Raw genomic sequence first — 13,522 nt, 5'->3', positions numbered from 1 at the left:
TTAAATTTTCCATTTTACATACTGATAGTAAACTATTAGGTAGAGATCAGGCAAGAGATAATAAAAATGGGTCAAAAGTGTAGCCTAGTGGTAGAGCGCTTGCACAGCATGCATGAAGCTCTGTGTTTTATTCCTTGGTACCACATACACAGAAAAAATCTAGTAGTGAGTTAGAGCAATAGCCTTCAGAAAGCTCAAAGACAGTGCTCAGGTCCTGATTTCAAGCCACAGGCTTGGCAAAAAGAAAAGAAAGAGAGAGAGAGAGAGAGAGAGAGAGAGAGAGAGAGAGAGAGAGAGAGAGAGAGAGAGTTCATAATTATTTGTGTTGTAATTTTAACCTGAGATCAAGATAATCACTGTTCAAGTCCAGTCTGGGCAATAAAAATTTCTGGAGACACTGTTCTTAATAAGAACTGGATAGGGTACAGCTTACCTGTTATCACACTATTTAGGAAGCGTGAAGATAATGACCGAGACTTGCAAGCCAATCCAGGAAAAAGGAACTCTATTAAAAATAATAATAAAGAAAGAAGGGAGAACACAGATGGTAGAGTGCCATAAATTCAAACCTCAGCACTGCAAAAAAATGATAATAAGCAAAACAGGTTTTTTGTTTCTTTATTTTTGTTTGTTTGTCAGTCATGGAGGTCAGTGTGCATAGGAAGGATTTGAACAGCAATCCTCAGATCTCAGCCTCCTGAGATTACAGGTATGAGCCACCGGCCCTCACAACAAAACAGTTCTTTAGTGTGAGATTATTCTCTACAACTGAAAAACCCCTTAGGTAGTATAGGTTGTTAATGCTGGGGTTATATAAAGTAGATCCAACTCAACTTCTCTTTGCACCTGTAGATAAATTCCCATTAGATGTAGAGAATTAGTTTCTTATAAAAGTTTAAACAATCATTTTTCAGTTAAAACTTTGCAATTGCCAAGCACTGGTGACTAACACCTATAAATGTAGCTAGCTATTTAGAAGGGTGAAAACTGAGGATTGCAGTTCAGAGCTTGCTGGGAGAGGAAAGTTCATGAAATTCTTATCTCTAAGTAACTACCAAATGATGATAGACAAGTGGTAGACAAAAAGCCTTGAAAAATATAACTCAGGGACAACATCTTAAGTCCTGAGTTCTTGCCTTTAAAAATACTTATTTTAGGGCCAGGAGTATGGCCTAGTGGTAGAGTGCCTGCCTGGCATGAACGAAATCCTGGGTTCGAATTCACAGTACTACAAACACAGGAAGTGATGATATGGCTCCAGTGGCAGAACACTAGCCTTGAGAAAGCTAAAGGACAGTGCCCAAGCCATGAATTCAAGACCCAGGACAAGCAAAAATTACTATTTTAATTGTGAATGCATTTGTAAACCAGTGCTTCTGAATTTTGTCTACCAAGTACAAGACACTGGTACTTTTTTGAATTTAAATTTTACTATCATCATTATGTATAGGGGGGTTTACTGTTACATTCCTAAGGTAGTGAGTACATTATTTCTTGAACATTGTTACCCATTCCCATCTTTTCACTGGTACTTTTATATAACAATTCTTTGGCCCCCATACACAGGCAGAAATTGTGAAACATGATCCCACTATTGATGAAAATATAAATGAAATCAACTTATAACCAAATAGCTATTTAATAGAGTTGATCCACATTGGTTCTCCTCAAATGTCCATTATTACAATAATGCTCTTTCAGAGAAACTATAAATGATTCTTCTTTATTGTCCTCTCTGGTAGAATTTTCTGTGATGAGAATGTTCTATATTTGTGTGCTTCAAAATGGGACCTATGATCCATATACAGAAAATGATTGACAATTTACACAAGCTTTACAATTTACACAATCTTAAAATTCAGTTAACATACATAGTTCCTGGCTGTCATATAGGAAAATACATTCAAGAATTATCAGTGGCCATCTGGTTGATTTCATAATTACTAAGACGTTGTTAGTACTACAACTATGAGGAAACAACTTTTCCAACTTATTTTCACCATAATAGCAAATAACTAGAATTTTTATTAGGGTTTGGAAATACTTGTTGCTACATAATTTCAATAGAAATTATGGAGCCGCTGGCCACTAAGATCCAGTGTATTGATACTAGGTAGTTTATTGATATTGATAGTTTCTTATCCATGAAGCTTACTGCCATTTCAAAGTTCTATTTTACCACTGAGAAAAATATCACTGATTTTGCAATCTAAAAACATATAGATATTCTGAAAAATGCAACACTTTTCTTTCAAAATACAATCATTGTAAACACCTCTCCAATATTCAGAACTGCACTAAATTAAGGCTTCAGAAATTCTTGTAGGGATGTTTGTGGCAACAATTTCTTGAATTTTCATCTACTCAGGAATCAGAAATTGAAAGGTTCTTGATTCAAAGCCAGACAGGGAAGGTTAGTGATCCACTGTCTCAACCAAAAAGCTGGATGTGGTCACACAAAACTGCAATACATGTACAGCCTCCCTATGTCAGTATAAGGAAGAGATTCACATTCTAAGACAAGTTCTCAGAAGAAATTCAAAGTCCTATTTTAAAATAACTAAAAAAAAAGACCAGTGAATGCCTCAAGTAAGAGAGAACCAAGCTACCAGAGGGAAGGTCAACTTCAAAAACCAAGACTGCAAAAATAAATATAATTTTTATGTATGTAGATGAAAATTTGAGTAAAATAAAGATTGCAATTACTTGATTTATTTTCAGAAAACTCCTTCATTGTATCAAATGAATTGGAACTGTTAAGATCACAGATACCTTTTTTTGCTGTTGGTAAGAAATGTGCTCTATGTTGATAGTCCAGCTTGCTTCTACTTGCTGATACCCCTGTAAAAACCTGGAGTGCTGTAAAATCAATTAAATGATATTTGTGCTTTGAAAACATGGTTCTTTTATTAACTTTAATATTGCAAGGGTGATTTTATTTATTTTTTTCATATATTTTATTGTAATTAATAGAAGGGTTACATTATAGTCACCAGATAGAAGGTACATTACTTCACATACATTGATACCTTTGTCATGTCATGGTCCCCATTTCCCTCCACCCCCCATGACTCATGTTGTTTCTCCCCCTCCCCCCAATATATCAGATAACAAGGTGAACTAATGTAACAGTATGAAATAACCAAGGCGTTGGAGACCATTGTTTTCAGCCTCTTGAGGAAGTAAGATTATAAGATGGCACCTGGCAGCTTGCTAATGAGTCAATACTTGCTGACCAGGAAGTTTCTTTGCATTTGTTGGTTTGTTCCTTCCATGCTTGTGGATAGAGTAGATCGCTAGATTTCTTCCAGGTTTGTTTGCTGCTTTGCAGATGACCTTTACTGTGATTGGCTGCTTAAGGATATAAATAGTGTGGGGTTTGCGGGGAAGAAAGGGAAGAGAGAAAAGACGCAGGAGGGAGAAGAGAGAAGGAGAAGGGAGAGAGGCAAAGAAGAAAGGAGAGAGAAATAAACGACCTCTGGTTGCAGCGATTTGAGTCTGTGATCATTCCCAGTCTGCCTCTGAAGTGACATGTCGTTGCTGTGGGCAGCGACAAGTGGTGGCCTGTACGTGGATGTTTTTTCAGCTCGGTGAGTAAGGACTGAGGAACCTCACAGAGAGCGAGGCTATAGTCATTCCCAGTCCGCCTCCGAAGCGCAGGTCACTTTGGCACAGTGGGGAAACTGAGGAACCTCATGGACGTCTCTAGCCAGAGCGGAAAAGGCAAGGCAATAAGGGGTTCGGTAAAGAACAGGGTATAAGGGGTTCGGTGAAGAACCGGGTATAAGGGGTTCCATAAAGACCCAGGAATAAGGGGTTTGGTAAAGAAACGGGAATAGTGGGTTCAGGAGATTCCAAAAACCGGATGTTGTAATCAAAGAAAAGGTTTGTTCAGTTGTTAAATGTGAATAACGTGTTCAGAAGTTTCCAAGGACCAGATGGTTAGTCATAAGAGATTTACTTAAATTAATGGTACTGTCGTAAAAGAATCCACAGTTAAGGCTTATGTGGATACGATAGCGAAAGTAAGTCCCTGGTTTTTGAATGAAGGACTTCTTAATGTACCACAGTGGGATTTACATAAGTTAGATTTGGAAAAAGCATTAAGACAGGGACATTTCCTATGTGGCAACTTATCCGGGAGTGCTTGTTTCGTCCAAACAAAGAGTTAAACAACAGGTGGAAAGAAGTGCAGAGATATATGAGAGTGAATCGAGTAAACAGGAAGAGGAGGAATTAAGTGGTAGTGATTTAGAAAGCCTGTGCTCGGAGGAGGAATTGCAAGACAGGGGACCACCGCCAGTAGTTCAGCCATTTGTGCCTCAGTGAGAGGAGCCAACAGCTAGCCTCCTCAGATCTATCTGCAAGTTAGCTAAAACAGTAGAAGCGTTAGAAATGGGGGATGAGTGGGGTTTTCCAGTATTTGAGGATCAAAATCAGGCAAGATTTCACCAACCAATAGACTTTATAAGTGTTAAGCAGCTAAAGGAATCCGTTATGGCTTATGGACCCCAAGCACCTTTCACTATTAGTATGTTAGACTCACTGGCAAATTTAAATTTGGTTGCCGATGAGTTATCCTTAGAAACAGCACGTAGAAATGCTGTGGCAGGTTTCCCACAAAGAAATATTGAGATGCTTATAGGAGAGGGTCAGTATGCCGCGTTACAGGCACAGCTTCAGTATGAACGAGGAACATATGCACAGATTGCTACTGTAGCTACTAGAGCAAGGAAGACCTTACAAGGTTCTGGTAATTTACAAGGTAGTCTCTCAAAGGTTCTTCAGGGACCTAACGAGCCTTATGCAGATTTCGTAGATAGACTCATTCAAATAGCCACTCGCGTCTTTGGCGACACTGACACTGCCATGCCATTAATACTTCAGCTGGCATTTGAAAATGCAAACAAATGGTGTCAAGCTGCAATAAGACCATGGAAAGCGCAGAAGGATTTATCAGTTTACATAAAAGTCTGTAGGGACATTAATGATGCAGTGGTCACAGGACAGCTGATTGTGGCAGCCATGAGGGGTGTGCCTCCCTTAGACCCAGCAGGAAGAGCTAGACAAAGAACTTGTTTTCACTGCAGCCAACCAGGACATTCTAACAATCAATGTCCTAGTAAAGGGCTCCAAAGAGCTTCAGTAATAAAGACAGAAAAGTCCCCAGTGCCAGGGATCTGTTCAAAGTGTGGAGGAGGTAAACATTGGGCTAATGAGTGTAGATCTGCCACTGATTTTGATGGGAGCCCGGGGAAGGGACCCGGGTCAAAAAATGGAAGGTGGAACCCTTTGCCTCGGGGCCCACAAATGTATGGGGCTATGGAGATGCCAGTGCGCCATACTCCAGGTATAATCCAGACCATTCCTCGTCGCAACCCCTTCTTTCCATTGACTCCCTCATCCGAGGAACCTCAGGCAGCCCAGGATTGGACCTCTGCTCCACCTCCCAACTCGTATTAATGCCTGAGATGGGAGTCCAATTAATTCCTTCAGGGATATCAGGGCCTCTCCCTCCAAATTCAGGAAGCTTACTCCTTGGGCATAGTTTGCTTACCCTTTCCAGCCTTCATATCCTTCCAGGAGTTATAGATTGTGATTATACAGGTGAAATTAAAATTATGGTAAATTCTCCCCGTGGTATCTCAGTCATCAGTCCAGGAGACAGAATAGCCCAATTAATCTTACTCCCAAGTATGCATAAACGTTTTAAGAGTATGCCTCAAAATAGGGAATCCAGGGGATTTGGGTCAACTTGAAAAGAACAAATGGTTTGTTGGGTGCAGGATTGTTCAAAAAGGCCTCTGCTCAAATTACTTGTGCAAGGAATGACCACTGAGGGTCTCCTTGATACTGGGGCAGACATATCCATTATCAATTCTCAACATTGGCCTAAGCAATGGCCTCTTCAGAAAGCTGATTGCACGCTGAGGGGGTTAGGATTTTCACAAAGTCCTGATCAGAGTTTTATCCTGGCAGGATAGGGAGGGACATAAAGGCACTTTTCAATCTTATGTGTTGGCATCATTGGCTATCACGTTGTGGGGCAGAGATATATTACAGGAAATGGGAGTACATGTTACCACAGAACTTGTCAAGGAAGACAGAGAATCCTGGATGGCAAAACCTGAATCAGGATATTATCCAGGTAAGAGAGCCTGGACAATGATGCACAAGCAGGGTTACCTGGAAGGGAAAGGTCTAGGAAAACTTCTTCAAGGAAATCCTAAGCCTATACCCATAACCAAGAAAAATGACTGCAGTGGAGTTGGTTATCCTTTTCATTAAGGGCCACTGTGAAATCACCATTAAAAATAACCTGGAAATCTAATAATCCTATTTGGGTCCCTCAGTGGCCCTTGTCAAAGGAGAAACTCCAAGCGGCCCGAAAGTTAGTACAAGAGCAATTGCAAGCTGGTCACATTGAGCCTTCTACTTCTCCTTGGAATTCCCCTATTTTTGTAATAAAAAAGAAATCTGGGAAATGGCGACTTCTTCATGATCTGAGGGTCATTAATAATTCTATGTTTGGGGACCAAGACATGTGAAAGGGTATCAGTGTATGGGAATTAATGCACCATCTATCTGGCAAATATTACGTAACCCTTCTATTAATTATAACAAAAAATGTATGAAAAAAATAATAATTCTATGCAACTTATGGGTCCCTTGCAACCTGGCCTCCTTAATCCTGTAGCCATTCCAAAAGGATATCAAATTATTGCTATTGATATTAAGGATTGCTTTTTTTCTATTCCATTACATCCTGAGGATGTTCCAAGGTTTGCCTTTGCAGTACCCGCTAGAAACATTGAAGGCCCTTGTCAAAGATTTCAATGGAAAGTCCTACCTCAGGGTATGGCTAACAGCCCCACAATTTGTCAGGTGTATGTTGATGCAGCCATTAAGCCCTTTAGAGAAAGCTATCCTGATGTAATGGTAATACATTTTATGGATGATGTTTTATTAGCACACCCCAATTTAAATTTACTTTTACAACTTTTTGGCTTAATGTCGGATATGTTACAGAGTCATGGACTTCGTATAGCTGAGGAAAAGGTACAATCAGGTTCTTCCATTCTTTATTTGGGATATCAAATTATGGGTACATGTATTAAGCCACAAAAAATTCAAATTGCTAAATATAAATTGATTACTTTAAGTGATTTTCAACATCTCTTAGGGGATATTAATTGGCTACGTCCCTCCTTGGGTCTATCTACAGGACAACTTAAACTCTTATTTGAGATATTACGAGGGGATCCTGATCCCTCATCTCCTAGGGAGCTTACTCCAGAAGGGAGAAAAGCCTTGCTTATTGTAGAAAAAGCTATAGAAAGAACTCATTGTGATCGTATTGATTTTTCTAAAGAACTCATGTTTATTGTAATTTCTTCTGCTTATACACCTACGGAGTTTTCTGGCAAGAGGGTCCTCTTTTGTGGGTCCATTTTTCAACCTCCCCAAAGAAAGTTATTATGCCTTATCCATCTATGGTAGCTGAATTAATTATGCAAGCCCTTACTACCTCCCTTAAGGTTTTTGGAGTTCATCCTTGTAAAATTATTACCCCTTATACATTTCAACAATTGGAATATTTAATCGGAAATACCAGTGAATGGGCCATTATATGATGCTCTACTCAAGCCTGCTTTGATAATCATCCTCGCAAATCTAGTTTATTATCATTCTGTTTAGAACATCCCATTATATTTCCCACTATAGTTTAAAAGAATCCCATCCCAAAGGCTTTGACAGTATTTACAGATGGATCTCTCAGCACTGTTGCTGTGGTGACTAAAAATACTGTACTTACACATGTTACCCCTCATAAGTCTGCTCAGTTAGTAGAATTGCAGGCTATCATTGTAGCCTTACAACGCTATCCTTATGTTCCTTTAAATACTTTTTCTGATACCTTGTGTATTGTTCAGCTTTTTCCTTCTGTGGAAACTGCTGGACCTATTTCACCACAAACTCCCGCCTTTTCTATGTTTTTCCAGATTCAAAGAATTTTGTGGAAACGTAGCGATCCTGTTTTTATTGGGCATGTACGAGCTCTCACGGGATTTCCAGGCCCATTAGGTAAAGGAAATCAATTAGCTGATTTGGCTACAAAAACCATCTTTGTTTTTTTTCAGTAATGGAACAGGCTACTTGCTTTCATTCTCAATTCCATGTTACTAGAATGACCCTTAAACAGCGCTTTAATATTACAAAAGAGCAAGCCCGAATGATTGTTAGACAATGTCAAAAGTGTGCTCCCTCCCTTCCAGTAGCTCATCTGGGTATAAATCCAAGAGGTTTACAACCCAATCATATTTGGCAAATGGATGTTATTCATGTGCCTTGCTTTGGTACTCTGCAGTATGTGCATGTATCTATTGATCCCTTTTCTGGATTCATATTTGCTTCCTCGAATGCTGGAGAAAAGGTTAAGGATGTCATATCTCATGTGCTGCATGCATGTGGGGCTATGGGGATGCCTAAATGTATAAAAACAGACAATGGTCCAGCATATACATCTGCTTCCTTTGTTCAATTTTGTGCAACTTTCGATATTGTTCATAGAACAGGTATTCCTTATATTCCTCAAAGACAATGGATAGTAGAGCGTGCACGTCAGATATTAAAATTATTACTTTTAAAACAAAAAGGTGGAGATTGGAAGACTCCCAAGGATAGACTTGCTATAGCTCTTTTTACTTTAAATTTTCTAACTCTTGATGCTGAAGGACGTTCTGCAGGAGATAGACATTTTAATCCTTCTAGAAGTCATAAGCCTTTAGTATTGTGGAAAGATATTCTCTCTGGAAACTGGAAAGGACCAGACCCTGTCCTCATGTGGAGGCGAGGAAGTGTTTGTGTTTTTTCACAGGTTGCTGACAGTCCCATTTGGGTGCCGGAGAGACTGATATATCAGACGGTGGAGGATCCTCAGAAGCATGTCGGTCAAGATGAAGGCTCTTCTACTTAGCACAAGTACGGTTCCCGGAATGAATCCACATGGCAATGATACACGACCCTATCAACGTCGCTGAGGACCACGCTGATGGGAGCCTTAACAATCTTCGCCATCCTCCTGGACTTGGATGTCAAGGATCCTCAAGAGCTAATTTTGTGGCTCAGTCATCTTTTATCAAAATCCAACTGAGGACTGGAATTGTTATGCTTAATCAACGAGTTGATTTATTGCAAGAACAATTGAATATTCTGGAGCAGGTGATAAGCACCTCTTGTGTAGCTGCCTATTCCGGATTTTGAATTTGGATATAACATGGAACGCTCAGGTTGATAACTTGACGGCCTCTCTATGTACACAAATAATTGGACACATGTTGATATTCCATCCTTGGGTGATTGGACATGTTTATTTGAGACTGTTTTAGGATTTGGTCAAAGGTGGGCAGGATTGATTGGCTTAAGTTTGTTTTTATGTGTTATAATTGTAATATGTCTATATTGTTTGTCTAAAATAATGCAAAGTCAACGTAGACAGCGAATGCTGATATGACAGGTGTTTGCTGCCATGGAAACAGGTGCCTTCCCTCAGGTCTGGCTTGCTTAAATGGGCAGCTGGTAGTCAGAGATGGGTAAGTCCCAGTTGTTAGCCTATCGACCTAAGACAGGAGCCAAGTAAAAAGTACTTGGTGATCCTAATGAGCTTGGAGACACCTAAGACAGGCACAGTCGATCTGATATGATGGTAGCCCCACTTATCCTTGGTCTTCTCCTTTTTCTCTTTGCTTTCTTTTCTTTTCTAAAGTAAAAAATGGGGAGATGTTGGAGACCATTGCTTTCAGCCTCCTGAGGAAGTAAGATTATAAGATGGCACCTGGCAGCTCGCTAATGAGTCAATACTTGCTGACCAGGAAGTTTCTTTGCATTTGTTGATTTGTTCCTTCCATGCTTGTGGATAGAGTAGATCGCTAGATTTTTTTCCAGGTTTGTTTGCTGCTTTGCAGATGACCTTTACTGTGATTGGCTGCTTAAGGATATAAACAGTGTGGGGTTTGTGGGGAAGAAAGAGAAGAGAGAACAGATGGAGGAGGGAGAAGAGAGAAGGAGAAAGGAGAGAGGCAGAGAAGAAAGAAATAAACAACCTCTGCTTGCAGTGATTTGAGTCTATGATCATTCCCAGTCTGCCTCCGAAGTGACGTGTCATTGCCATGGGCAGCGACACCAAGGGACAGCAAAAGAGATGAGAGATAACATAGTACATTAAGGACAACAAACACTCATTATATGGCTTTTATTTCTATATCCTGGAGGTCCTTACATTTAGCGTCATACTGTATGGCCTTATGTATCTAGGTTTTGTTCTATTGTAGATCTCTGCTAGGAGAGCCCAAGGTTTTTACTGATTATGACAAATGAGGGAAACCATTGAGCCTATGTTCCTTTGAGTCTGGCTTACTTCACTTAATATGATTTTTTTCTAAGTCTTTCCATTTCCTTACAAATGGGGTGATATTGTTCTTTCTGACAGCAGCATAGAATTCCATTTTGTATAAATACCACATCTTGTTGATCCACTCATCAACTGAGGGACGTCTGGGTTGGTTCCACATCTTTGAGCTGTTGATATATTTTAGATATGAGGTCTTTGTCTGTTGTATAGTTAATGATGATCTTCTCCCACGCTGTAGGATTTCTAGTTAATTTGCTAGCTATGTCCTTTGCCATAGAGAAGCTCTGCAGTTTAATGCAGTCCCACTTATCCAGACTTTCTCTGATTTGTTTTGTTTCTTGGTCCTTATTAAGAAAGTTTTGACCTGTGCCAAGGAGACCTAGTGTGTCTCCTATTTCGGTGTATCTGCTTTTCCCTCAAGGTCTTTGATCCATTTGGAGTTAATCCTAGTGCAGGTTGACAAAGAAGGATCCAAATTTAATTTTCTGCAGGGAAAACATGGTTCTTTAAGTGTCATCTGATTTGCAAGAGAAAAGTCACCCCATACATTTCCTATTCTTTCCTCTAGAAGAATTTATTTAGAAATTCAATTTTTTTCACATAAAGAATAACATAACCGATGGGATCAGAAGCAAGACTTAACAGATGCTTAAACTACATAGAGTATAAAGAATCCATTTCTTTTGTGGGTCATTGGGCTTGAACTCAGCCTGGGCACTGCCCCTTAAGCTCAAGGCTACCTCCCTACCCTTGAGCCACAGCCCCCTTCCCATTTTGTAGAGGTTAATTGGAGATAAGAGTCTCAGTTCCTTTTGTGCTTCTAACCTTGATCCTCATATCTCAGCCTCCTGAATAGTTAGGGTTACAGGTGTGAGCCACCACACCAAGCTCATCTAATATTTTTTAACAGTACTATAGCAGATATTATCTATTAACTTCACGACCATGTTAGTTTTAGTATTTTGGATACTCCTAAGATTTAAAGTCAGGGTTTTAAAAATTATTATTATAACATTGATATACAGAAGGATTAGTTACATGAATCAGGTAATGTGTACAATTATTTTTGAACCATGTGTCCCCTTTCCTCTACTTTCTTCCCTACCATCCCTACCCACATAGTGTCTAGTTAGAACCATTGTTATATTTATTCACCAGTCTCACCTTTCTGTGCTCTCCCTTACCCTCCCAAACACAAAGAAATGTCAATAGAAAAACAAAAGGAAAAGAAAAAAAATAACAACAGTGGAAACTTAAAATGTCTCCTGTTTACTTTTCTTGAAGTTCATTTCATAAAATATTATTGAGCCTTTGCATATCGTTCCTATGGATTCCCTCCTTTGAACTCATTGTGTGAATGTCTAGAGTTCTAGATACTCTCATATTGGTATGCATGCATATATATATCTATACATACATAAACACATATATTAATCATTCAGTGTGTAATCTCTCTACTATTTAAGACACTCCACTAACAACTTTAAAATATTTATCAGTATGAATAAACCAGGTTTGAGGAGTAATGTGTCCATTACCTAATGAGTGTAACTGTAACCCCTCTATACATTATCTCAACAATAGAATGCAATAAATAATCATTCATCAATGAAAGCACCACTAGTAAATGTCAAGTATAAAAATCCTCCTATTTAAAATGATACTTACAAAAACTTTAATTTATAGAATATTGACAATGATAATAGAAAATAACTATGGATATTGAATTACTTAGAAAATGTGTCATTTATGGTGAATTACTTTTTTCTCTGTTGACTTTGACTCTGTTAGATTATCATCCTAGTGTGTTCATTTCAGTTTGATTCTTCATTTTCCACATGAAGTTTGAGTATTTAGCTATGGTAAATATCAATACCCTTTATTCCTCAGTTTCCCAAGTGCTGTGTTTATGGGCACATATCATATGCATAATCCACATCTTTATGTTTTTCTTTTTATTTTCATTAATGCTGGCTTTTGATCTCAGGACCTGTGTTCTGTTGCTTATCTCTGTTGCTCAAAGCTATTGCTCTATCACTTGAACCAAGATTCTACTTCTGGCAATCTTCAGAATTCAAGCAAGAATCTCTAACACCCACCATGTACTTCTTTTTATGTGAAAATTTATCTTATCTTAGAAATTTTATAACCTTTGATATTCTAAATATTACTAACTACTCTACTGGTCTCATGTCTACTTGATAGCCTGAGAATGTAAACAAAAATTAAACAATATTATTATATTTAACTTTTCCAAAACCTAAAATATTGCACCATTTAAGTCTAATATTGATAGACTATTGCATCACTAAATAATATCAGCAAGTATTTAAATTTCTACATTAATTTTTAACTGTCCCATGAAACTATAGCAGCTCTGTATATAACAGTCATATAGTATCCATTCTTGTACATACTACAGCTAATTTGAAATTGCTTTCTTGTCACATTTTCTGTTCCTCTTATGAAACAGTATCTTTAAAGCCAAATGTATATATATTCAGGAGATTAATTCATTCTTGAATATTATTTCTAAATGTGAAACCTGGGTCTATTTTATTTTAACCCACCTTATTTACTTTCTTTCTATACATTTTTAATATATTTTTATTGTAATTAATAGAAGGGTTACATGATATTTGCCAGATAAATGGTGCCTTAATTCCCACACACTGATACCCTTTCACATGTCATGGTCCCCATTTCCCTTCTCCCCTCCCTCCCCCCTCATCTTGTTTTCCCTCGTTCCCTATCCTATTTCAGATAACCAAATACAAATATATCCGATATATCAGGTAACAAAGTGAGATAGTGCAACAATATGAGATAACCAAGGGACAGTAGAAGTGATGAGAGATAACATAGTACCTTAAGAACAACAATCATTAATTATATGGCTTAGGTTTACATCATATTTTAAATGACAAGTTTAACAAACAATTGTTCAAGGAGGGAATCTCTAATTACATTCTCTGGAACTTAGTCTTTAGAACTTAATCAAAATTAGGCTAACGGTTTGTATGTCATAGAAACATATCAGTTTATGAAATAAAACATTATGATTATAGAGATATAGGTTTTTTTGTCTATGTAGTTATGTTTGTATTTCCA

The 13,522-nt window shown here is 38.3% G+C and overlaps 2 protein-coding genes across 2 annotated transcripts in view; both read left to right on the top strand.

Moving 5' to 3' along the window:
• The window catches only part of LOC150058669 (coiled-coil domain-containing protein 7-like), a 263,512-nt gene extending 260,616 nt beyond the window's left edge, over positions 1–2,896 (top strand). Inside the window, exon 35 of the mRNA XM_090339663.1 lies at positions 2,722–2,896. The gene's annotated coding sequence lies outside the window, so the exon portion shown is untranslated. The remainder of the gene's footprint in view (positions 1–2,721) is intronic.
• A 1,601-nt stretch (positions 2,897–4,497) lies between these two features.
• Positions 4,498–5,463, top strand: LOC150058668 (endogenous retrovirus group K member 6 Gag polyprotein-like). The gene has a single exon (XM_090339661.1). The coding sequence runs from the start codon at positions 4,498–4,500 to the stop codon at positions 5,461–5,463; it is 966 nt and encodes a 321-aa protein (XP_090195787.1).
• The last annotated feature ends 8,059 nt before the right edge of the window (positions 5,464–13,522 follow it).

The sequence above is a fragment of the Megascapheus bottae genome, chromosome 9, assembly GCF_031878675.1.
Source record: "Megascapheus bottae isolate mThoBot1 chromosome 9, mThoBot2.hap1, whole genome shotgun sequence".
NCBI classification, from domain to species: Eukaryota; Metazoa; Chordata; class Mammalia; order Rodentia; family Geomyidae; genus Megascapheus; species Megascapheus bottae.
The sequence above is the reverse complement of the archived record's forward strand: the minus strand, read 5'-3'. Positions and strand labels throughout refer to the sequence as shown.